Below are 23,888 nucleotides of genomic sequence, written 5' to 3'. Positions count from 1 at the left end.
CACACACACACACACACACACACACACACACACACACAATTCTTTAATGAAAGTGCAAGACCTAGTATTACTATTACATTTCCACAATTAAAATGTTATAAGTGTGAGACAAATTAATTTAGATTTTTTTTATTACTAGTATTTCAAGTTGTAATTTGCTCTTGCCTTTCTCTCTACATGTCTTTTGCTCTGCTGTTCCGTCTCCAGCTTGTCATCAAACTCCTGCTGAAGTTTCTTTTTGGCAAAGTCCATTTCACGAACGGCTCGATTGTATTTTATCCGCCACTCTCCTCCTAGAGGAAAGACATGCAATTCAGAAAATGTCTGTGTGACATTTGAGCATTTCCTGACTTTAATGCAGGTCCAGCCAGGTACACAGAGGAAGAGGCGTAAAAACCACAGACATGATGGATGCGTGGGATTATGGAGTGCACTGCACTGGCTGCGATGATTATCACATTCAAAGACTGAAATAAAATAATCTTTCTGGAAATAAAACTTTTGCTTAATCAGATGCTGAACTTACAAGGTCAAGGTATTCAACAGGAAACTACAAAGAAGGCTTTGTGTTTTAGCTCTTATCTTGAATAAACCTGAGATAGGAATTCAGAGCACACCACAACAGTAGTTAGAGGAGGACATGTCTAAGTGGCACTTTCCACAGTTCTTAGGCAACCTTAATTCTGGAGCTGTCATAGGCTATCAGAACTATAACAGCAGCCAGACAGACATTTGGGTTCAGGTTCATTTCCAAGCCTTATCATTTTAGAGGCTGTCCACTTCTCCTTCACATACCAACACAGGCTCCTCCATCAGTGCTGCTCATTAGCATATATATAGCATAATGACAACTTGCAGGGCCACCAGCTCTGATCCCACCGATTACTTTCTCATTCATCTAAGAATTCTGATATGCTCTGTAATGGCTTGTCTGCTGAGGTGGGTTGAAGGAGGTGGGAACACAGATATCCAAAAAAAAAAAGACCCATGGACAATATGCTCTCAGCAGGCGCTCTCTTTCCCAGCAGGGGGAGACCAATCAGAAACAAGCATTAGTTGTATGCCTGGGAGCGGACATCCTAATCTCCTAGCGGTTAATCCTAAACTTGGAAAATATACTTAACAGTATTATGCAGGATGTGACCAAGTCTTACTGCCATGTCTCCTGCTGAAACAGCTGAACAAAGCCATTCATTCCTGCAGCTACAATTAGTATAAGGGAGATTTTTCAAACTGTGCACATAATGCTGGTCTGAGTGGTTCAGTAAATTATGCTTCTGACCTGAGCTGACATGCCCATTAGGCAGGCTTAGGCAAGCTGCTGAAAGTGTCGCAGGGTGCAATTAATTAGGGAATTTAAAACAAATGCTTAAAAAACACTGATGACCGAGACTATGTTATTCAAAAAAACAGAGAAAAGTTTCTCTGAATTATCTTCAAATTCGATCTTGCATGTAGCAATCTCTGGTGTCACGACCAAATGTTAGATATCAGTGTCTTGCTCTACTAACCAGCATCTTCATCATCATTGTCCATCTCCCCATTTAGCTCTGATGTTTTCATGAGTCGTGCTTCCATCACCTCCATCTCCTGCGATTCTAACTGTTTCTTCATGGCATCAAACTTTGCCTGGAATGCACAAATTCAGTCAATAATCACGCAGAGCATGTCAGTCATAATAAACTGAACTTCAGAATTACTATAAATTTTAAGTGTGCATCTTTCATATATATATTTCATGTTTATTTGCCTGTAGATCCTTCATATCTTTCTCCAAGCGCAGTCTCTCAGAAGTCTCAGCCTCCAGCAATTGGGATGCTGACTCACTTGTGCTTCTCTCATCAGCGAGCTCTGCCAGCAAGTCTGCGATCTGATCACAAACAAGCAGACGCACACGGGGTGTTATGCAAAGTTGCAAACTACTGGCCACAGTTCCTGTGCAAGTAGGTAATCAAATCTTTAACTAAAATAAAGAGTGCAACTGCACCATAAATCTCCAAAAACTATCCAGAATGCACTACCATAGGCAGGGGGACCCACCCTGCTCTCCAATCGATCTGTATTGAGTCTCAGCTCATTTCGTTCCTTCTCCACTCTCTCAAGCTTCAATTTCTGCTGCTGAATCTCCTCCTGGAATACAGAATATAGCTGTTTTATATCAGATACATGTTATGTTATGTTGGAGGTCAATGTCAACAGTGATGACAGTATGTAGAATAGTGCAGACACGGAATGCATTTAAAAATATATTAAATCCTTAAAGATTCAACAGGTTGTGTGAGGTTTGCTCACATCTTTGCTCCGCATCTGGTCCTCTGTGAGCTGCACTTTAATGAGGGGCTGCACTGTGGTAAAGAGCCTCCACCATGGCCAGTCCTTCACTCCACGGTTCTTCTTGATGTTTTTTTGAATACAACGGATGGCTAAATCCTGAATCTAAACACACATATGGAGAGTCAGTCACCAAAGAGAAATCTGTGAGAGTGCAGGCAGTTATTTGCACAACAAAATACAAACTCATATTGAATGTCAATGGCATAAAAGTGATGTAATTACTTCCAAATATATCTGTAAAAGATCCCCTATTATGACCTTACAACCAGCAACAATGCATATAATATGCAGCACCAATAGCTTGAATGCAGACAAATTGTTTGCACAGGTACCACATGGAGGCAGTATCCAGACTAAATGCTGCTTTTATATAATCACTGGAATAAATACTTTCCAAACTCTACCATTACCATATCATCCGCACCATTGATGAACAATATTTGAAAATAACTACATTCTTCTGCTATATTGCATATGTATGGGCAAGCATATCCCGGGACTTGCCAACCTCCACTAGAGAGTTTCCGCCGAGTGTGTTCCAAGGCTGGAAGCTAATTTTTGATTAATTAAATCAAACATTTTGGCAGCTAATTCCAAGTATTACACGATTTCCATGCTGCTTATGCATGAGGCTCTCTAGCAGCAGCAGATTATGGGCAAACCCAATTAGAGCAACACAATTCTCAGCATCAGGTACATTTTGCCCTGAAGGTACTCTCTATGACCAATTAGGATTTGTCACACAGTGAAAGCCTTAACATGGAGCAAAATGCTGCAAATCTCTGACAGAAGAATTAAACAGGTCTCACTTGTCATATCTAGTCTATAATGAATAGGAAACAAACAAAAGATTATACAACATGAGCACTGTGGATAAATATTTTGGTATTCATATCACATTAACAAGGTGTGACAACTGTAAGACAGTGTGAAGTGAATGAAAATTTTGAACCAAGGTTAATAAACAAAAAGAAAAAAAAACACTACATTCTTTTCCAAATATTCTATACATGTATTTCGGGTTTGATTGTCTGTATACATGTAAGACTTACTGTATATGTATTAGATATTAGATACCTGCAGCAAAGTCTGAGCATAAAGTTGTCATTTAGTAAATAAATGAAGCAACAGGGCTCCGCCAGGGCTGCCCTTTGTCTCCGGTTCTGTTCATAATTTTTATGGACAGGATTTCTAGGCGCAGCCAAGTGGCAGAGGGCTTTCGCTTTGGTGGCCTCAGAATCTCATCTCTGATTTTTGTAGATGATGTGGTTCTGTTGGCTTCATCGGGTGAGGGCCTCCAGCTCGCACTGGAACGGTTCGCAGCCGAGTGTGAAGCAGCGGGAATGAGGATCAGCACCTCCAAATCTGAGGCCATGGTTCTCAGCCGGAAAAGGGTGGAGTGCCCACTCCGGGTCGGGGATGAGTTCCTGCCCCAAGTGGAGGAGTTCAAGTATCTCGGGGTCTTGTTCGCGAGTGATGGGAGAAGGGAGCCGGAGATCGACAGACGGATTGGGGCTGCAGCTGCAGTGATGCAGACGCTGCACCGGTCCGTCGTGGTGAAGAGGGAGCTGAGTGTAAAAGCGAAGCTCTCAATTTACCGGTCGATCTACGTCCCTACCCTCACCTATGGCCACGAGCTGTGGGTAGTGACCGAAAGAACGAGATCGCGGATACAAGCGGCAGAAATGAGCTTCCTCCGAAGGGTGGCTGACCTCTCCCTTAGAGATAGGGTGAGAAGTTCGGCCATCCGGGAGGGGCTCAGAGTAGAGCAGCTGCTGCTCCACATCGAAAGGAGCCAGCTGAGGTGGTTCGGGCATCTGACAAGGATGCCCCCCCCTGCCCCCCACCGGGAGGAGGCCCCGGGGCAGACCCAGGACACGCTGGAGCGATTATATCTCTTGGCTGGCCTGGGAACGCCTTGGTATTCCCCCAGATAAGCTGGAGGAGGTGGCTGGGGAGAGGGAGGTCTGGGCCTCTTTGCTTAGGCTGCCGCCCCCGCGACCCGGCCCCGGATAAAGTGGATGAAGATGGATGGATGGATGGATGGATGGATGGATGGATGGAATGAAGCAACATCGGTTTCTGAGGATTGCTTCATTATAAACAAACATAAGCTATAAGCTTTATCATTCTGGCTCTTTCTACACTTTGTACATTATTCATTTTTAACCCTAAGCTAAACCAAAGACATATCTTATAGCAATGCACTGCATACTGATACCTTTACAACTGCAACTATAAAGGTATCATCTGCGCTTTGATTCAGAACCATGGGAATGCATGTTTCAAATGAAAAAGATATTCTGTAGAATCCCCCGCCTGAGCTCAGCTGTGTGCTGATTCCATGCAAATAATTCTAAAAACTACATTTGTAGGGTACCTGAAGGACAAAGCTCCCAATATGGCAAGTGCCTGCTGAGGCAAAATAACAGACTTTTAAAATGTCAGGTTGTCCCCTTGAGGAGACAGTTGAAAGGGGAAAGAAAAGAAAAAAAAAAGAGGAAAAATTGTGGTTTTGTCATTTAATGTCACATGGGCTTGGCACAGCTTCACAAGGTTAACATGCCAGAGAATATCAATCAAGGCAACTTGTGACTTCCTGTCACATCCATATACATCAACCAGTAGCTGTCTGAGAGCTTCACCAGAACTCACTTGCACTATTCCAGAGGCAAATTACCATCTACTGTACATGCTAAGACTGGATACTTCAAACAGTGTAAGAGGCAATGAAGACCAGATCTGTTTTCGCAGAGGGATATCAGGGAAACAGCAAGGGTGCCAGTCGATGTTATTATACAGTGATTATTCTAAGACTCGACAACAACACACTCTGCAAATCTTCACAGTAAGAGAACGAGAGATGGAAATTACTCAATATTCGACACATCCCTGCATCCTCCCCAAGTCTGGTGTTGACTAATTGAATCAGGAATAATATAAACAGAATGATAATCAGGGGAAAAGATGCCCTTCAGATAATTATTGCAAGGAGAGACTGTATTTACCATGCATGCAACAGCTGTATGGGAATAAATTGTTGGTTAGAAAAAGGCAGAAAAGGGGTAGCAAGGGGCTGCAAAGCCACTTTCAGAACAGCATCTTTCTTGTAATTTCTCTACCAAGCACAGTTTTATATCTCTCACTGCTGAGTACAGAAACTGACCTAATATTATTAAAAGCTTTAGTATTTTATGACTAGTTTTGAAGTGTTTGAAAAAAAAAAGAAATTCAATAACTACATGACATCGATTCATTTATCATTTCAGGTGTGGAATTTTTTAATGCAAGTTTAGAATAGAGTAATAAGCCAGTTAGCTTAGCTTAACTCAAGGACTAAAAACAGAAGGAAATATTTAGCCTCGTATGGTTTTAGAGAGGCTATATGACCACCTTGGCGGTAGAGGGCCCTTACAAAAGGCTCCAAAGAGTTTTGTTACCCTTAGACTCAGGCTAGCAGTTACTCTCTGTTTTTTTTTAGTCCTTAATCTCTACCTAGGATGCTGCTAGCTGTTGGGTCTGCTTTCATTGGGAATAACTCAAGTTCTTTTGAACTGAATCAAAATGAATTGGTTTGTGGATATGAAAGTAATGTGCATTAAAATGTCCACAGCTTAAATAAACCTCTGCAACCCTGACTTGATGAGGGGTGCGTCATAACTGCATATTTCCTGTTACCTTGCCAACCTAAGTTGAGTTTGAGATAAATACAATTGAGATGAAATAAAGTCTCATCTTTCTATTATAGATACATGTGCAGGAGGGAGGGGGCTAAAGAGGGCAGAGGAAAAAAATTTTCTTTGCTAATGGATTTTGTAATTGCACAGTTGCCTAGCAATTTTGAAAGGATCCTTGGTGTTGATTTTCTTCAATTTCTAGCCATTGTAAAGCAACAGGCACTTACCCTGCTTTGCTGTGTAAATAATCACTTCTGAACTTGATAAAGAAAATGTATTGGGGTTCCAATTTTAGACCAACATACATTTAAGTATTTGATTTAAAAAGAAAGGTACCAAAATATGATATCTGAAAGTCCAGATATTTTAAAGGTCAATTTGATTTACCTCATTACAACACTGACAATGTAACAGTTTGACTGGCATCATATTACAACTAAACAACATGCGTGCTTCCTAACAGTATGTCATAGTGGATGGAGAGATAAGTAATGTAATTCCATTTCTGCTGGTTCATCACAGCCCAGCTGAAGTGGCACATTCACTTAAATAGTACAACGTAATCATAGAGGGAGAAAAGTACTGCAGGGCTCTATACATCACAAGAGGACACATGAGGTCCAGAGAGATAGACTCACACAGGTCCTGGTAGAAAAATGGAAGATGGATGGAATGGATGGGTATGAGAGTCAGCAGCATGTTTGATAAGGCTACAATTCAGGGGAGTGGACTGATAAAATGTCACAGAAATGGAAATGTCACAATCAAATATCGCCTTGGGAAAGCTGATTGGATGGATTACAACAAGGGATGGGGTACAGCCAATAGATTCAGAGAACCTATTTGCAATTAGCTGAAGATTTACAGCAGGGCTGGTTATATCTACCCCAAGAACAGAACAAACTAGATCTAAAATTGGCTCTCAATTCTGAAGTGCATATTCTTCACCTACTTGACCTACTTCATTTTGCTCAGCTGTGCAAAAAATAAAAATAAAACAATAGACAGTGTGTTGCAATTACATATTTTTTCCAATTAAAGTGAATTCATTCAAGTTTCTCCCCTTCAAACTTTGTTGACAAAAACCTGTCACAGTTGTATTTAGGCTTCAGTTAAGATTACGACAACATTTGGACTGCTCGTTTCATTTCAGTATAGAATCCTGCATACCTTTCTCTTCTTGAAGGCTTGCCGTGCCAGGTAACCTCTACAGGCAGCTTGGAAGAGGGTTAGATTGCACTTGGTCTGCTCATCCCTCTGTTCCTCCAGCTTAGCCAAGGTTCCAGCTCTGAAGAACAGCTATAACAAGAAACAATCATACACAGATGCTTATTAGCAAAGCGTAAAACAGTTCAGACAATTTAATGGTTATTTTAGATATTATGAGATTTAGAGGCCCTGCTTTAATGTCAAGCCCAGCAGCACAATTAAAACAGAGGGGAGTTAAAAGGTAAATTAATGCACTGAAGCAACTAATCAATAAGAAACAGTGTAATCCACAGTCAAGTGAGTCTTATCTAAGTGAGAACCCGGGTGATTAAGTTATCTCGAACAATCAGCCTTGTCCATTTCTAATCTAGGGCAAAGGTAAAAAAAAAAAAAAAGAGGTAAACAGACAAAGGAAAGCACATTATGTCATAGCCTGTTTATACCCAAGAAGGATTTGGTACCATGATACGTTCCAGATATGATGGCAGGAAGCTATTAAAATGGACAGGATGACCACGCGCACACACACACACAAACACACACTTTCTCAAACTAAGGTCGCTCTACAAAGTGTCCATGCTCCTTAAATTCCAAAATCCATATATAATATGTTAACAAAGCAAGAGCTGGGAATCATCAAACTGTTTTAGCAAGCAAATCTATAAAGCAGTAGCAAAGAAAGATACATTCAATGGTATCAATGAATATTAATTAAAACTCTCAAGGCAAAAATTAATCTGTTATTCTTTTATTTTTATTTTCAAAATTGCATGCAGGCATCATGTAGTAGCTTTATGCAGCTATGTTCCTTTCAGGCATGTGGCTATCTCTAATGGCAGATTTTGTCCAGTCAAGAGCTTCTCATTCACTGCTTTTAGTTGGTTTGGTGTAATTGGCATGCAAGTGAGACAGGTTGCCAAGACACCACTGGAATGCTTTGTGAATGGCCAACTGTGCATGTCTACTTCTGAGCCCATTTCACACTCCAAAGTGTGGCACCATGTGAAGCCGCCTCCAAACCATTCTTTTGTCATGTGTTTTATAAAAGGGCCATGCACACCGTACAGTATCTTGGAGCATAAGTCCCCCTCTTTTGTACTTTACTGTTTGATTTCATTTTGACTGATGGCCGCTTTCCAGCTGATAGGATTTAATGTGCATTTTGAAGCAATGTTTACTGTGCAAATCATACTAAGTTTGTGGTGAAAAACAGAATGCATTAAGAGGAGAAATTTGCTCCAATAACCTGAAAAAAACATAGTAAATATGGTAATATATATGGGCAAGGTAGAGACATGTCTCTTGGGTAACCACTGGCTAAATAACTTGAAGAAGGGACAAGGCTTGGCAGGTCTCCAATAAAGGATGGCAAACAAGCCTCAAAGAGGAACAGGTGTACTGAAAGACACACATCCCCAGACAGCAAGTGTCATAAAAAAAAGAGTTGTGTACTACTGCTCTGTGGTGAGAATTTCAAAACAGACGCAGAGCAATTCATAGCAAATGTTTATTCAATACATTTTTAAAGCTGTTCATTTGTTTGTGATGTGTGGGCATTACTCACCCTGCTCAGACCCATGTGGTAACTGCTCTTCTCCAAATCCAAGGACTCCAGAAGCTCCTCTACAGCCTGAGTAAATGCATACATGCACACAAACACACATTCAGCCTTTCAAAAGGTGGATCCAGTGGTGCTACTGACACCACAACAATAGAGCGGTCTACAGTTCCCCCTTATCTGTCATGTTTAATAACTACAGTGCACTTTTTCCCCTCTTCTCTCACTCTGGATTTTGTTTTAAAACCAAGTCGGGATGCAAAAGAAAAAATACAACAAACCAATTACAACTTGCCCCCTAAAATCCACCTGCACCTAGTCTATTCATCATGATCCCCTGTTTTTCTTGACCTAGTTGCAGCTCTGAACACACATATCCCATGTAGAGTTACACCAACCAAAAGACTGGAGCCCCCCCTCTCCCTCTTCAGCCTGTGTATACTGTCCGTCTATTGTTGTCTGGGGCTCTTCTCTCTACTTGAGACTCCACTTTGAAAGACCACATCTAGATTACACCAAGAGAGGTTTGCCACGAATACTGAGGGGCTTTTGTTTGCCAGTGTTTCCACAGAAACTCAGCTCCAACACACTGACACAGGGGAAAGGAGTTATATTCACCCCTACCCACATTCTCTACCTTGCTTTCTTATTTCTCTGCAGAAAGAAACTTCTGTATTTTTCTCTACTACTCTTCAACTCATGTTTCTTTCATAGGTCTTTATAATGAAGCTCAAGCCATCCACATTTTTTATAAATTTAAATTAAAACCAACAAAAGCAGTACTGTCACAGTGTAATAACCATGGCATTTAGAAAAATAGGCATTTTTATTTTTGTTTGCAGTAAAGCACTTTCTAAGCCCTGATATTGATCAGCTTCTTTCACAGGCATTATAGTGATGAAGTTAAGCTGATTAGGTCTTTACTATTAGCCCTGATGAAGCTTTATGTCTCTGTCAGTAGGCTGCTGACATCAGGCTGTTGAGATCAGGTCATGAAGCTGCCTCCTCACATCATCAATCTTCACTGTGCTTGGCTAGCGGCACAGCTGTACATTTTACTCCCTCTCTCAGTGACTGACTTACTCTCTTCTCGTCCTTCACTATATAATTTCTTCCGTGCTTCTTGGTGAGATGCGGTGCCAGCACATCAAAGCGCCGTCGGAACTCAGAGAACACCATGTGATCAGGGTAACCTGTGAAAACCGGTATTGAATAAGATTTAATCTGACAGCCTTTTTTTTTTTTTAATACACATGGACAAGGGGGTATGTTTGCTTTACCTCACCTTGTCTGTAGATTCTTAAAGCATCAAGCAGCTTAGATCCACGTATCTGAGCACGGAGCAAGGCTACATCTAGCTGCATTAAGCTAGGATCTCCACTCTCCCCTTGAGTCTCACATTCCACTCCTTTGAACAGAGATCCACTCAGCGCCTTGAGGGCATCCGCCTTGGGCAATATGCAGTGAACAAACTGAATCCTGGACCTCCGCAACATGTCAAGAAGCGCATCCTGAAAAGGACAGAGCAGGATTATAAGCAGCCTGGTGGGAACAGGTCAAGAGTTAATGCAGCGTCTTCTAATAAAGCACAAGTTAAGGTTTTTAGTTTTTCACTCTCTTGTTGAGAAATATGTTCTTCTTAAAAGTAGTGGTACTGATAACAGCATTAGTAGTAGTAGTAGTAATAGCAGCTGTTTTGAGCTGCTCCCATATTCACAAGGGCTCACCACACCAGGTAGCTCCACATGTTTATTTTTTTTAAATAATAAATAAAACATAAAACACTAGATACTCTTTCTAATGCAACACCAAAGTAATGTCTCTTCAAGGGACTGAAACAGGATTCTTGTTTGGCAAATGTGTAAACCGCTACACTATGCAGCCACTAAAACAAAACTTCTTAATGGCTTAATGTCATTTTCTCTGTTGTCGCTAAACAACCGGCCTCTACTTCATTTATAAGACTTCAGGTAGAGTCAAAAACAAATTTAAAACTTCTCATATTTACAACAGCATGTTTTGTTGTGCCTTGTGGTGCCCCACATCCCCAAGTAGCCATCATACCCTATGCTCTCACCACTTGAAGTTTTATCTGAATGCACAAAGACTTCTTCTTGATGGCAGCTACTCCTGTGACGAAGGATTTCCTCATGCTAGTAGCCCGGCGCAAAGACAGCTGGGAAACACCTTCAAGGCCAGCAACAGACCCGGACAAAACTGTGGTTCCACCTGTGCGGTTCATGAGCAATGAGCCGATGATCTTTCTGTAAGAGATGCCGTAATTCAGAGTGTGATGTTTTATAATTCAAGCCTGCAACACCAAGGAACAACAACTCTTGCATGGTGGATACTTACTTCTGCGAGTCCTGTAGGAGGGACGCAGCATTGGTAGAGGCGGGATTCTGCTTGGCATAGCTGAGCCACCCTCGTGCATCATACTCCACCCAGTCTGTCCCATGGCTGTGGCCCAGCAGGAAATTATGATCTTTTTCACTTTTCAACAGGAAAGTGTGACCTAAAGTAAATGGGGGATCCAGTGTAAAATGTATTAGATACATATACAGCGAGATAATGAGAAAAATCATATTCAAGACTTCAGAAAGGGGTTTACTGTCTGCATGAGTTTAACAAAGCAAGTAAATTCATCACATCCTAATTAGTCTGGTGTGTGCCGCCTGTCACAAACCTGCATAGATTTTACTGATAAAAACATCATGATGAACAGTCTGTTCCTAGTAAACCTTATTGTTTAATGGGCCACTTTATCCGTGTAGTTTTAGTGTGAGACATTTAGATCCAACCATACTCCACTTTCATAGACGATATAACTGTCTGCCACAAGCATGATGTACTAGGTCATCAGAGAGCTGATAGACGAAACAGAGGAGCTCAAATCTGACCTATATGAAGAGTTTTAATGAGAATTCTGAAGCTGAGTGGCTCCATAGTGTAGTGGTTTACACATTCGCCTAGCAAATGAAAGCTCCCTTATTTGATGCTAGGAGGAGACAAATCCCTTTGGGGCTGCGTCAGGAAGGGCAACGGGCGTAAAAAAAAAGAAATAAATAAATCTGCCAAATCGAAGCTGTGGAGCTACCCACTGTGGCGACCCCTTGTGAATAAGGGAGCAGCCAAAAGTAGCTTTAATGAGAATCCACCAGCTGTTGTTTTGGAGTACTAAAATGACAATTTGCGTACCATTTTCTAGCTCTATTAGGGAACTTTTTAAAAGCTTCAGTTCTTATTGTTAGAGAATTGCTAAGAAACATATGAATCGGATATCTGTGACTGCTCTGCAGAACAACAGCAACTGGTCAAATTAAACGAGATATTGTGATTTGGAAATTCCATATTATAGTATAGCTTTAATGAGCTCATTTAAACTGAGACAATACAGCGTACTATAAAACAAAAGGAGAGTTTATATATACCCATACAATATATAATGTTAATGAACGTCTTTGTTTTTATTTTTTTGAATTCTTTTTGAAAATGAAAATACAAGGATTTTCTGTTCATTTCTGAGAAGATCACTATTTGTATTAGTGCGACCTTATGCATGTGTGTGTGTGCATCTTCCCCTTGCCTTTACTCTCGCCCTCAGCAGGTCCATAGTAGCTAAACAGGCGTCCCAACAGTGTTTCCTCTGAACCCCCAGGCTGCAGTGCCTCCTCCTCCATCAACCACAACAGACCCCGGGCCTCATCTGTTCGCACTGTCCGTACCTGCACACACACACACACACACACACACACACACACACACACACACACACACACACACACACTATTCTGTTTTACCTTTATGACCCCCTCTATGCAAAAGATTTTACAAAAGGAATGTCAAACATGAGTAATAAACATCTAGTTCATGTTAGTGTTTAATGGAATATATTGATGAGTCACAATATATTTAAGATATTATTATCCACCTCCTACAAACAATAATGACAAAGCAATAAGTATTAATTATAAAAAATATCCTTCAAATGCCTGGTGCTGGCCTCTGTAGTGAGCGTTTGCTTACATATAAACCATTCTAAATGTCAGCGAAAATACTTTGCCCTTTGTTTTCCCCAGTCTGAGCAGTGTATCACAGACATGGTGATATTGTTAGCAGCGGAAATTTAAGTTTCAATAGCATTTGTGATGTGAGCATACTTTTAGCAGTTTACTGCAATAATACCGTCATAACAGTTTTAACTTATTCCACACAATTAAAATAGGGAAAATGTGGAAAGTATAAAGGGAGAAAAATTTAAATAATGCAATTAGTTACACAATTAGCATGTCATTGTTGAATAAGGGTATGCCAAATATATGTCACCATAATACATAACACACTGAAGCGTTCACTTTTAAGTCAGAGACATTGAGCATAACCATCTTGTTGTTCAAGCTCATGAGAAAGGTAGCTACTGTCTAAATCCACCCTGGGAACTGTGGCTTAAGAAGCAAATCCACAAAACCAAAAAATGCTTTAGCAGCCATCAGAAGTTGCACTGGAGACATCCTTATCAGCAGTGCACACTACGCTGACTACAAATACAAAACAGGTTATCAGTTTGGAGAAGACATGTGACAACTATGAGGCTTGCAATGAATCAAGCATTAAGGCTGTTTGTGATAACAGATGTCTGAGCTACAACAGGAAAAAAAAATATCTGTGAGGGAAAAAAAAAAAAAAAATCTTTGATCAAAATGTCTTTGCACTCTAAACAGCATAGATCTTTATAGCTGACTTTAGAAATGACTTTGAAGAATCTGTGTTATTTTTACCCTTCGGTTTTTAGTGTGATGTACTACAGTTCACTGCTTTTGATGACATTCCCATTAGAGTGGGGACCCTTTAAAAAGTAAAGCACTCAAACCAAACACATTGGAATTACAGCAAAGTGATCTATGGACTCTCTAAACTCGGCCATTTCTGTTTCCATGGTGCAGATCATAGGCTGGAAAGGCCAAACATTGATTTTCTTTCTTGAAGTCAATTCTCTAACCTTTCTTTTCTTGCTCCCACCCTCTCTTTCTAGTCTCTGCCAAACAAGTCTAACATAGAGAGAAGTCTTCTGATGCTTAGAGACATTATTCAATTTTTTTCTTAATTAAAAAAACAATATATTGTACCCAGGGATTAACATTAACATCTGAAAATCAAACATTTTATGGTACTAAAACCAAGGGAAATGAGAAATTATGCAAGTTAGATGTGTGACAATAAAATGAAGAAAGACAATAAAACAAGCGTACCAGTGCTTGACTCGAAGCTTGGTCTACCACTGCCACAGACAGAGACGTGCTGGTTTCTGTGTCGTCTAAGGAAAGTTCTATGTTTTCCTGGAGGACAGCAAAGAGATTGACAAACTAATGACCTATGATGTCAAAAAATAGGATTTTGAATGCTAGGCCATTTGAAACCCACTGTCATAGACCAATAAGTTAGCAAAATATATATTTTTTAGTTTTGAACTATTAACAGGATAAATGAGAAAGTGACAGAGAGCAGAAGATTTTTAGAGAGGCAATGGTACAGTGGTTAGAACTGCTGCCTCACAGCGAGTAAGTTCAAGACCTACCATCCAGCTGGGGGTTTCCTGTGTGGGTTCTCTCTGAATACTCTGGTGTCCTCCCACAGTCCAAAGACATGCATCTTAGGTGCACTGGTGATTGTAAATTGCCCATAGGCCTGGTTCTGAGAATGTCTAATTATCCGTTTCTATGTGTTAGCCATGTCAATGACTAGCAACCTGTCTAGAGTGTACCTTGCTTTTTAGCATATAACAGCTGTCACAGTCTCAAGTCTTTATATTTTACCACAGCTCCAAAATGTAATAGCATTTTATAGGTTAACTACAACTATTTTAACTTGGTTTAAAAAAAAAAAAAGAACAAATACATTGTTATTAAGCCATAAAGATTTGACCATTTTGGTTGCAGCTCCATTAGTCATTTCTAGATTAATGTGGCACATGATAAAAATTATCTGAGATAAAGCTATAGCTATAAAGATTAAGAGATAAAGTAACAGTGCATGGTAACAGAGTGGATCATGCTCCAGAAAGGGGAGAAAATGCTGGCATGCTAATAATGTGGCCACGACAGATGCCAGTGTTCAAGCTGACTGTGTATGTGAAGTCTCCCCACTGATTTTTGTTCTCTGCTGCGGAGAGTCCATGTACAGAGGAACGCAAAAAACAGAAGAAAAAAAAAAATACTAGCCAGAAAGCTAGAGCGCCCAACAGCAATTTATTCAAAAATATAAAGGCATACTGTGTGTGCCGGTTGTGTGTATCACAATTTAACCCGCCTGCCTGTCACTGTGATTGTTAAGACTGTGTGCCGTTTTAAATGAGTTTGACCCAGTTTACAATGACACTTTCACAGGTTCTTATGTTTTCAAGATGTACTGACAAGAGAGAATTACACTACACGCATTTATGCAATATTTCATCTCATTCCAACTCCATTTCTGCCATGCAAAGGATGTGGGTGGGAAATCCCAGGATCCTTTTTCAGAAGCAATGTATCTGAAGCAATATAATCAGGATGTCTGGGTAACTCCAGTGTGATATCAGGTGAGTTTTTAATAAAAACATTGTTGCAATAAATTGAGACATAACTGTAAGTAATGAAAGAAAACTTTCTATTTGTCCTCAAAAACACTAAATCCTATGGGATGACTACACCCATAGTTATGATGGTCCAGTCCTGCTAGACAGAACGTTAAAGAGGACAGAAGTAGAATAGATCTTTAGGGAACAACAGCACTGCTGTGCAGCTGGGCGTTTCTCCCACAGGCAGCTGTGAGTGACTTTACTTTGATCTTGGCAGAAGCGGTGAAGACTGGCATCACTAATGAGAAGGTCTAACACATGAACTACTTTGACTTGTCACAGCTTGTGACAGGTAGAACAGATAGTGTATCTGATGTGTGTACACATACTCTATTGGAGTTGATATATCTGAGAGAAAGGACCAGACAAGGGGAGAGAAAGGGTAGGAGGAAGGCAGAAACAATGAGAATGAGGCTGTTTGTATGCACGGTGCATAATACTTTACATGGCATTACCTCTTTGTATCGCTCCAGCTCCTGAACAAAAGTACGCTGGTAGAAGAGGGTCTGCAGACGCTCTTGAGTGTAGTTGTGGCACAGGTCTTCAAAGGTTGCACCACATTCACGCTTAGCCAGCCTTGGGTTTTGAAAGCCTGGTGTGTCCACAATGATCAGAGAACACAGGGAGTGCTGGCTGGATTTCAGAGCCCTTAAGCAAACATGGTAAATACATACACACACATAACATTAGCAGTGCCATATTTGACAACCTCTTGATATAACCTCATCTCATGCCACTATATCCCTAACTGAAATAAAACTGGCTCTAATACTCTGAAACCATTCAAACATTCTTGTTTAAACACAAATGATGGTTACTAAAAGTGACATGAGGCATCTACATTTTTCTGTTGCATACCGGTTCAGCACAATCATGACATCTTCATTACAAATGTAATGTACTGTCAGTAACACACCAGAGAAGAAATACTAACCGGTTTATTAGAGAAATGACGGTAGTGAAGAGTTCAGAGTAAAGCCCGGATGCCATGGCTTCTAAACACTCCATTGCTGTTGCTTTGAATGCTGATATAAAAAGGCACAGAGTCAGAACAAATCCTCAATAGCTAATTCACAATATCTCCATCAGCAAATAACACAAGAACCAGTTGAATAGGAAGGAGGAATGTCAACATGTTGAACTGTAAAAGCTTTACTGAAACTATAGTCAAAGCATTTGATTTAAAAAGGAACTACATTTCCATGGTATTCAAACACATTATTTTCTGAGTTAGAAGGTATTGAAAATACCTACAAAAGTGTCTTTCTGAAGCAGTGTCATTTAGGGATCAGGTGTTTTGGAAACGGTCAAATCAAACTGAATACTCATGTCTGTGCCTAGAGGCAATGGCCACCTGTTAAGCTTTCATAATTCATTATACCATCACATAAGTGAGTTTATTGTTGCATAGGCGATATATTCATGTGTGCACACACGTCAATGACTATATGCTCATGAATGAGGGGAGATGCAGGGAAGGAGAAACAAAGGTCATTTCTGTCCATCCCTACTGTGAAAGACCTTTAACTGAGTCGTCATGCCCTTCAGAATGTACTGCAGTCTTGATGAACCAACACGTGTGAAAAATCAATGTGAGGCAATTATGATTTCAGGGACAATGAATGAAGAGTGGATCCAAAATTGCTTGTCCCAACATAGTATGCGCACCTATCTGTCAATAGCCATTGTAAAGCTGTGGTATTCATTACCAAGATAAGCTTTACTTTTTCTCTCCCTTGCATTTTCCCTTTGAGTGATGAGCAGCAACATATGCGTGTGCAAGTGTAAATAGAATGAGAGTGACAAAAAAGAAAAGGTAGGGAGAAAGGGGGGTACTGTGAGGAATAAAGAGTAAAGAATATGGTGGTAAATGTGGCGTGGAGTACCTGCATCTGCCGTGCCATTTTCGTCAGAAGCCTGGCGAATAGTGCTGGCTCTGGGCAGGGTGCCCTTGGCCTGGTGCTTGAAGATGGAAGAGGAGAGCTCCTCCAGGGTGCAGCCCAGCAGGTAGGCTGCCTTCTGAGCCCACTCATGACGTGCAAATTGTTTCCTGCCAGCTGAGACACGTGCATGAAAACCTCCATTAGCCCTTCTGCCAACTATTGCAGGCACATGGTGACTTTGTGACAATACTGTCTGTGACAGGGTAGGATTATGTGTCTGGTCGAACTGACACTGACACAGCTGATAAAAACATGCACTAAAAGCATGTTCAAAAGGGTGGTAGTCTGAATACATTTAACTACTGTGGAGATGGAGACACACACACACACACACACACACACACACACACACACGCATCTATAAAGTAAAAACCTTATTTCAATTGTTTAATACTGAAAAAATGTCTATTAAATTGAAATTATAATTGCCCCTTTTATCTTATTGAGAATGAAAGCGAAATTTATCATTAGGGGACATAATTTATTTATTTACATAAAGACTGCTGTTGGGAAAACTAACTTTCCCTCAATCTAGTGGCTGAGTGATGCTAACATAAAGATATGAGTGCCAACTTCAGTTTTAATCCACCATGAAGTGGTATCTTCTAAGACTTAAGAGAGAAACTGTGGGATTTCAGACAAAGTAGTGGGCTCTATCTGTCTCATCAGTACTGCAGAAGCCTTGCATACTTCTCTTATTGATAAGGCTAGTTATGAAGACAAGCAAAGGCATTTAAATATTTACTTTGATAGATACCAGGCAGCACAATTACTTAAATTCCACTAAAACATCAAAAAGAGCAAAGTGGGTTTACCAACATGAATGAACATTGCAGAATCAAACAGCAGATGGCTGTACGGCTTTTAAAGATAATAAAAGAAAATTACATATGTACAATATTTCTTCTTAAGTACACAGAAAGAGTATGCTAAGTCTCCTATCTATACTTATTCGATGTAAGTGTTCACTACACAATATACAGAGAAAACTAAGTTCATTTCAGGTGGTCCCTTAACTAGGTTTTGGAGATCACTGCTGCCCTCTTGTGTACCAGGATAAAGTTACACTGCCAATGGATTTATTTCATAATCTGTTTATTACTCCTTTTGATAACCAAAATGCAAACTAGGCCCTTGATACAAAAGGGTCTAGACTGTAGACTATTATCATTAATAAATATTCCCATAGACAGGCCTCTCAATGACTTCCTATTCCTACCCCTGACATTGCTTCTTCATAAGAATTCATTTTGAAAACGAAGACACCAATCAAATGTATTGCCAAGCAGAAAGTTGTTCAGGATTTTTATTCCCAATAACAGACAGTATTTATTGATTTTTTTTAACTATTCCCTGCTTTATTCTGCCATCAGAAATATTGGGAGCCAGCTGGAGGGGATCACTGCAAATTATTTGGCAAGCTATTCTCATAAGTAACTGGCAATTACAGACAGGCACTGAAGAGTGAGCAAACGTATCAAAAAGCACAAAATTCAGCACTATTGCCACTGTTATCACACATTTTTTGTGGTTTCTCTGTTGTATATTATCCTGCTATTCGGTAATTAATTTATTTGCACTACAACAGCAATTAAATCCTTAAATGGACAGTTTTTCATTTGCTCATCTGTGTAAATATGCCCACTTAACCTCAGTTAAAATTAAAACAAAACAAATTTCATCAACCAAAAAGTCAATGCTAAATATAAATAAACACTTAAATCTGTGTTTTGAAAGGACTTAAATGGTTAATTCTATCCTTTCTATCCTTCCAGTGGCCTTTTATAATGACAAAAAAAGGATGTGATGATTAACTCACCTAAAATAAAAATCTTTGTGGCAGCTACAGCTTTTACAAATGTCAGCTATCTAATTTTAAAAAGTTAGTCAAATCCTGACAAAAGGGCCGTTCTATTACTCTAAAGGAAAACAATCTGTTACATTAGGTTTCATCATTCGAACAGCTTTAGACAGAAGCAAGTTCTTGTGTTCGTGAGAACTGCTGTTCCCATTAGTCCTGTAATGCATCTTTATGACAAAATAAATGTTTGTCAAGAATTAGATCAAGGTTTTTCTCTCCGTGAGCAGCAACGGTGTTTCCAAGCAATTAGATTCAAGAAGTTTGTCATTAGTTTCAGTTACTCAACCACAAACGGTGCTCTGTTTATTTAATATGTTCATGCAGTAAGGAATAATAAAGGTAAATCCGACAGGGGTTCAGATTAAATAAAAAATACAATGTATTACTTCACTGGCAGCCACATACTATAAAGGCAGCAATAATTCTGTACCACAAAGTCTTGAATGATTCCAGCCCACCACCACCACCCACCCCCCACTCTACGCAAATGTGCTAAGATCTAAAGTATACGGTAACCTTTTCTGCAATGGCCTAGATTTAAATGTTCAGCTATTGATCATTGGAGCAGCTGTGCACTGTGTACTTTTAACATATAAATAAATGTATTATTCAGCCATTGTGATTACATGTGATTGCATCACACAGCACATGTTGCCAACAGTGAGATAATGCCAGCTTGATATCTGTCAAATTACAAAGTGTTACAAAAACTATTTGGGCTAACAAAGGTAATTTCACCATAATTATTTTTCATTGTGTGCACAAATCAAAAACAGCATTTTGCTTTGTCACTGGAGCCTGTTCTATAACAGCAGAACAAACGTCATCTCCAATAGATGATGCAGTTGTGCATTCAAGCAATCTTACCCTTGGTGGTTCCCGCAGCCCCAAGGTGGTAAATGGCCCCAAGGATGAGCCAGAGGGCCCTCTGCTCATCACCGCTGATCCCCAGAACCTTCATGGCTGCTTGCAGTTTGAAAAACTGCTGAGAGGCCCGCTGTTTATCCTCTGCCTGGCAGATTCACACAAACATAACTTGAGCTTCTTTTTTGGGTGGGTAAATCTTTAAGTAAACTTTTTCCCCTTCCATTCCTGGTTGGACAAAACAAGCCAAACTTCTAGTATCAGGATGCATTTACCTTAGTCTGTGGCATGATTCCAAAGGCACTGCTTTCAGCAAAGTGGTTAAGGTGCAGCTCAGTTCTAATGAAGAAATTTAAAAAATAAATAACTTACAAGACATTAGTGAACACATTTAGGATCAAAGGGAAAATAGGAAGAAAAGGCAGCATTATAGAGAACTACAATATATCTATGTAAAAACCAATGCAGTACTGTAGTGGATTTAGATAGTAATTGACATGAGTGTATTAATCCCTACCTCAGAGAGCTATCTACTCCAGCCATTAGATAGTAAAAAACATTAAAAGTGGACTCTCCATCTGGTCTTCTTGTCACTCTCATCTTCTCCAAAAGCATTGTCTGAAAGACCAGGGCAGAACACAATATTGAAAGGATGGCAGAAATACAACATTATGAGCAGGTGAGCATAATAGCAAAGACTGAGTTTGGTGAAAATATACACCACTTTATGTCTGGAATGAAAATCAGTTATTCATTAGGAATAAATTCAACAGTTGAGTCCAAGTGAGTTAATTAATAAATGTGCTTATCTGTACCTGGATAGAGGCTGAGGTCACCAGGCCCGCCTGGTCAAAGTCCAAGGAAACAATGTGGGTGAAGCGACTAGCATTGCCATTCATGCACGTAGAAGCATTCCCAAAAGCCTCCAAAACAGTGTAGACTGCTTGCCATTTTTCCGCTACAATAAAGATCATACGCTGTTATTGGGGAGGGGGACTCAACAACATCAATCATAATATTAGCTAAATTTTATTTATTTATTTATTTTTTTTAATTCAGAGGACATCCTTTCCAACCTACTGGAGAATGTTCTGTTGGTGCTTCCTGCGACTGTAACCAGATACTGGATGATGTGTTGACAGTTAGTGGTCTTGCCACTTCCACTCTTGCCCAGCAATACAATGGACTGATCCTGGCGAGTAGTCAGCAGGTTCCTGTAGGCAGCCTGTGCTAATCCATAAATGTGAGGAGCAGTGTCATCTCTTCTGCAGCCCTTGAACATTTGCATCACCTGGAAAGAAGAGCAAAATTATAGTGTTTTTACATGGATTACTACCATTGGAAATGCATTTTCTCCTCACTACACTCTCATTTATACTCTCCCACAAGAGATGTGTCACATGTACTGGCTAGAGCCTACCTTCTCCGAATACATTGAAGGGGCACTAATGGGGTTAATGACCACCATGTTGGGCCCAGCGTGGGTGTGCACCAGGTTGCTGCCATACCGCTGCCGCAGAGAGTGCATCACACTCGACTCGTTCAGATACTGCAGAGAGGCCAAGTCCTCCACTCGGTCAAACGCTGGAGGGTTTGCCTAGAGTTCAAAGTCAGAAGAGCTCACAAGTGTCATCTGTAATTAATGAGGTTCACAAATGATGAGATGATTAAATACCTTCTCTACATCGTCTTCATCCACATCCAATAAAGATCCATCACTCTCCAGGCGGATTTTCACCTTCCCCTCTGGCAGACTGCCTGTCTCCATCTTCAGGAGAGTTGCTGCACCACCACAAAGTGTGGAGTTAACTACTTATGACACATCATTTCAACCTGAGTGCAAAAGTTTCATTTCATTTTGCATAATACTATGTGGCAACTGTATCTCTTTCAATAGTGTCAGAGATTTAATAAAATGTAAGTAAGTTTTGAAATGTAAGTTTTGAAAACATGGTTGGTTTAATCACATGCAGCCTGAGGTAAAATGAGCAGCCTGATAACATCAAAATTTCAAAAGCATTTCCAATGCTTCACACACCCACTTTTACAGTTATGTAATAAAAGGTCAACCAGAAACAGACCATACCAGGAAAAGCAGAAAAAAAGTACGTTTGTTTTAATATAGTTATAAATAAAGGGTAAAAAACCCACAATAAACTCCATCTAACTGCACTATAATGCATAATTTATTTAAATACAGACATTTTACTAACCCAAGGAAAATCCATCCTTGTGGACAAGCCATACTTTCTCAGTGTTATACCAGGTTTTCTCTGCTGTCAGCTGCTCCTCAGTCTTTACCTGTTAGAGGTGAAAATCAGTATATGAAAACCTGTATAACCAATTTCTATTGGATCACTGATTAATAAATCATACAGCTGCATAATGGACTTTCAAAAGGATTTCAGTTCACTGAGTGGAGGGCTATATGGATTTGAGAAAAGTATGTTTTCATTTCACACCTCCTATATTTATGTCATTTACAAAAGCAGCCCTCCACAGAAGAACTAGACTTCCCATGACTCTCCTTTTATGAACCTTTCAGAGCTCACACAGTGATTAACTCAGAGGTGCAGTTAATATGTTCACTATAAAGACATTTAAGGTGGAAGGTTAAAATGCAGGAGGGATTTATCACAGCCAAGTCCAAACCAATCACATATGGGAAAAAAATGCACGACCTGCTTGAACTGAACAGAGACACACATACAGCATAAAGCCAAACAAGTTAAATCAAGTCAAGTGTTTGGAGGTAATAAAATAGGTACAAACAGTGAATATGCATCAAATAGTAGTTTCTTCCTTGAAATGCAACTAATTTTATTAACTAATGAGTACTGACTGAGTAGGGTACTTCTATTCCTTTACTCAGATTTAACTACATTGAGTAAGTCTATAGGGAAGGTTAATTTGAGCTTTATGGGTGCTGAATGTCATTCACTAGGCTTTCTGTGACACTCACGACTAGTTTGTCCCACACAAATAACACAAAAAAGGACATTCCACTTGAAACACTTCGGGATGCAACCAGAATTACAACCAGCTGTAGCCATTATCAGACCTTAGTTGCAGCTGAGTGTGCTGCCTGAAGGATGGCCACGGGATCCTCAACAAGTTTGGACTGGACAAGGGAAGAAATCAGTAAGTTATTTCAACACCTATAGAGATTCAACTGACACAACCGCATGAAGAAACAATAAAAATGCAGAGTTGTGGAGAAAAGTAAAACAATAGGTCAGAATGTGTAAAAAGTATAACACGAACACTGCAGCAAGGCCAACAACAGTGCAACACCACCCAAATAAGTGATTCACCAACACATTTACCATAAAGTCCTTAATAATGATTGTATTACTATAAGAAATACTGTAACAAAAATAATGCACTGATTAGCAGGATGCATTTAACCACACGTGTGGGTTTGTGGAGAGAGCATAAAACTCATGCCCTCTTATTAACAGTCACAGTTATGCACAGTAAGGTATGTATATCAGAAATGTTAATGTTAGTAATTTAGCTTTCCATGTCACTGACATGCACCTAATAAGAAGTGTTAAAAGCTGTTAACTGAAGAATTATGACAATATAGCTTCAGTATGTACATGTATTTGTATAGTGCAAAAGCAACAACACCATTACAGAGCAGCATGACACACCGAGTCCACTGTAAATGAAATGGAGCAGTGGTAAAAATAAATCTTGAGATCTTGAGAAGTTTTTATGCCGCAGTAGTACACTCCAGGCCTCTGCATCAATGATTTTAAAGACAAGTGGGCAGGCACAAAAAAATTTAGTTTGTGTGTGTGTGTGTGTGTGTGTGTGTGTGTGT

At 39.9% G+C, this 23,888-nt stretch overlaps 1 protein-coding gene across 4 annotated transcripts in view; it reads right to left on the bottom strand.

Moving 5' to 3' along the window:
* LOC102209186 (unconventional myosin-XVIIIa-like) overlaps positions 1-23,888 on the bottom strand; it is a 57,434-nt gene that overhangs the window by 19,662 nt on the left and 13,884 nt on the right. For 2 of the 4 annotated variants that reach the window (XM_005737878.1, XM_005737879.1), the window contains 25 exons: positions 23,121-23,180; positions 22,273-22,360; positions 21,735-21,841; positions 21,480-21,656; positions 21,140-21,350; positions 20,875-21,017; positions 20,577-20,677; positions 20,335-20,398; positions 20,063-20,207; positions 17,278-17,448; positions 16,326-16,416; positions 15,847-16,039; positions 14,028-14,114; positions 12,365-12,503; positions 11,134-11,293; positions 10,856-11,042; positions 10,064-10,289; positions 9,862-9,971; positions 8,785-8,850; positions 7,182-7,310; positions 2,293-2,436; positions 2,041-2,130; positions 1,751-1,870; positions 1,512-1,629; positions 166-293 (listed from right to left, as the gene is read on the bottom strand). In XM_005737878.1, the coding sequence (XP_005737935.1) occupies positions 166-293; positions 1,512-1,629; positions 1,751-1,870; positions 2,041-2,130; positions 2,293-2,436; positions 7,182-7,310; positions 8,785-8,850; positions 9,862-9,971; positions 10,064-10,289; positions 10,856-11,042; positions 11,134-11,293; positions 12,365-12,503; positions 14,028-14,114; positions 15,847-16,039; positions 16,326-16,416; positions 17,278-17,448; positions 20,063-20,207; positions 20,335-20,398; positions 20,577-20,677; positions 20,875-21,017; positions 21,140-21,350; positions 21,480-21,656; positions 21,735-21,841; positions 22,273-22,360; positions 23,121-23,180 (3,255 nt within the window). The remainder of the gene's footprint in view (positions 1-165; positions 294-1,511; positions 1,630-1,750; positions 1,871-2,040; positions 2,131-2,292; positions 2,437-7,181; positions 7,311-8,784; positions 8,851-9,861; positions 9,972-10,063; positions 10,290-10,855; positions 11,043-11,133; positions 11,294-12,364; positions 12,504-14,027; positions 14,115-15,846; positions 16,040-16,325; positions 16,417-17,277; positions 17,449-20,062; positions 20,208-20,334; positions 20,399-20,576; positions 20,678-20,874; positions 21,018-21,139; positions 21,351-21,479; positions 21,657-21,734; positions 21,842-22,272; positions 22,361-23,120; positions 23,181-23,888) is intronic. The other 2 variants (XM_005737880.1, XM_013912084.1) reach the window with 1 other exon arrangement.

Source organism: Pundamilia nyererei, unplaced genomic scaffold, assembly GCF_000239375.1.
Source record: "Pundamilia nyererei isolate P.nyererei 1_Seehausen unplaced genomic scaffold, PunNye1.0 scaffold00080, whole genome shotgun sequence".
Classification (NCBI taxonomy): domain Eukaryota; kingdom Metazoa; phylum Chordata; class Actinopteri; order Cichliformes; family Cichlidae; genus Pundamilia; species Pundamilia nyererei.
This window is presented reverse-complemented; position numbering and strand designations above follow the sequence as displayed.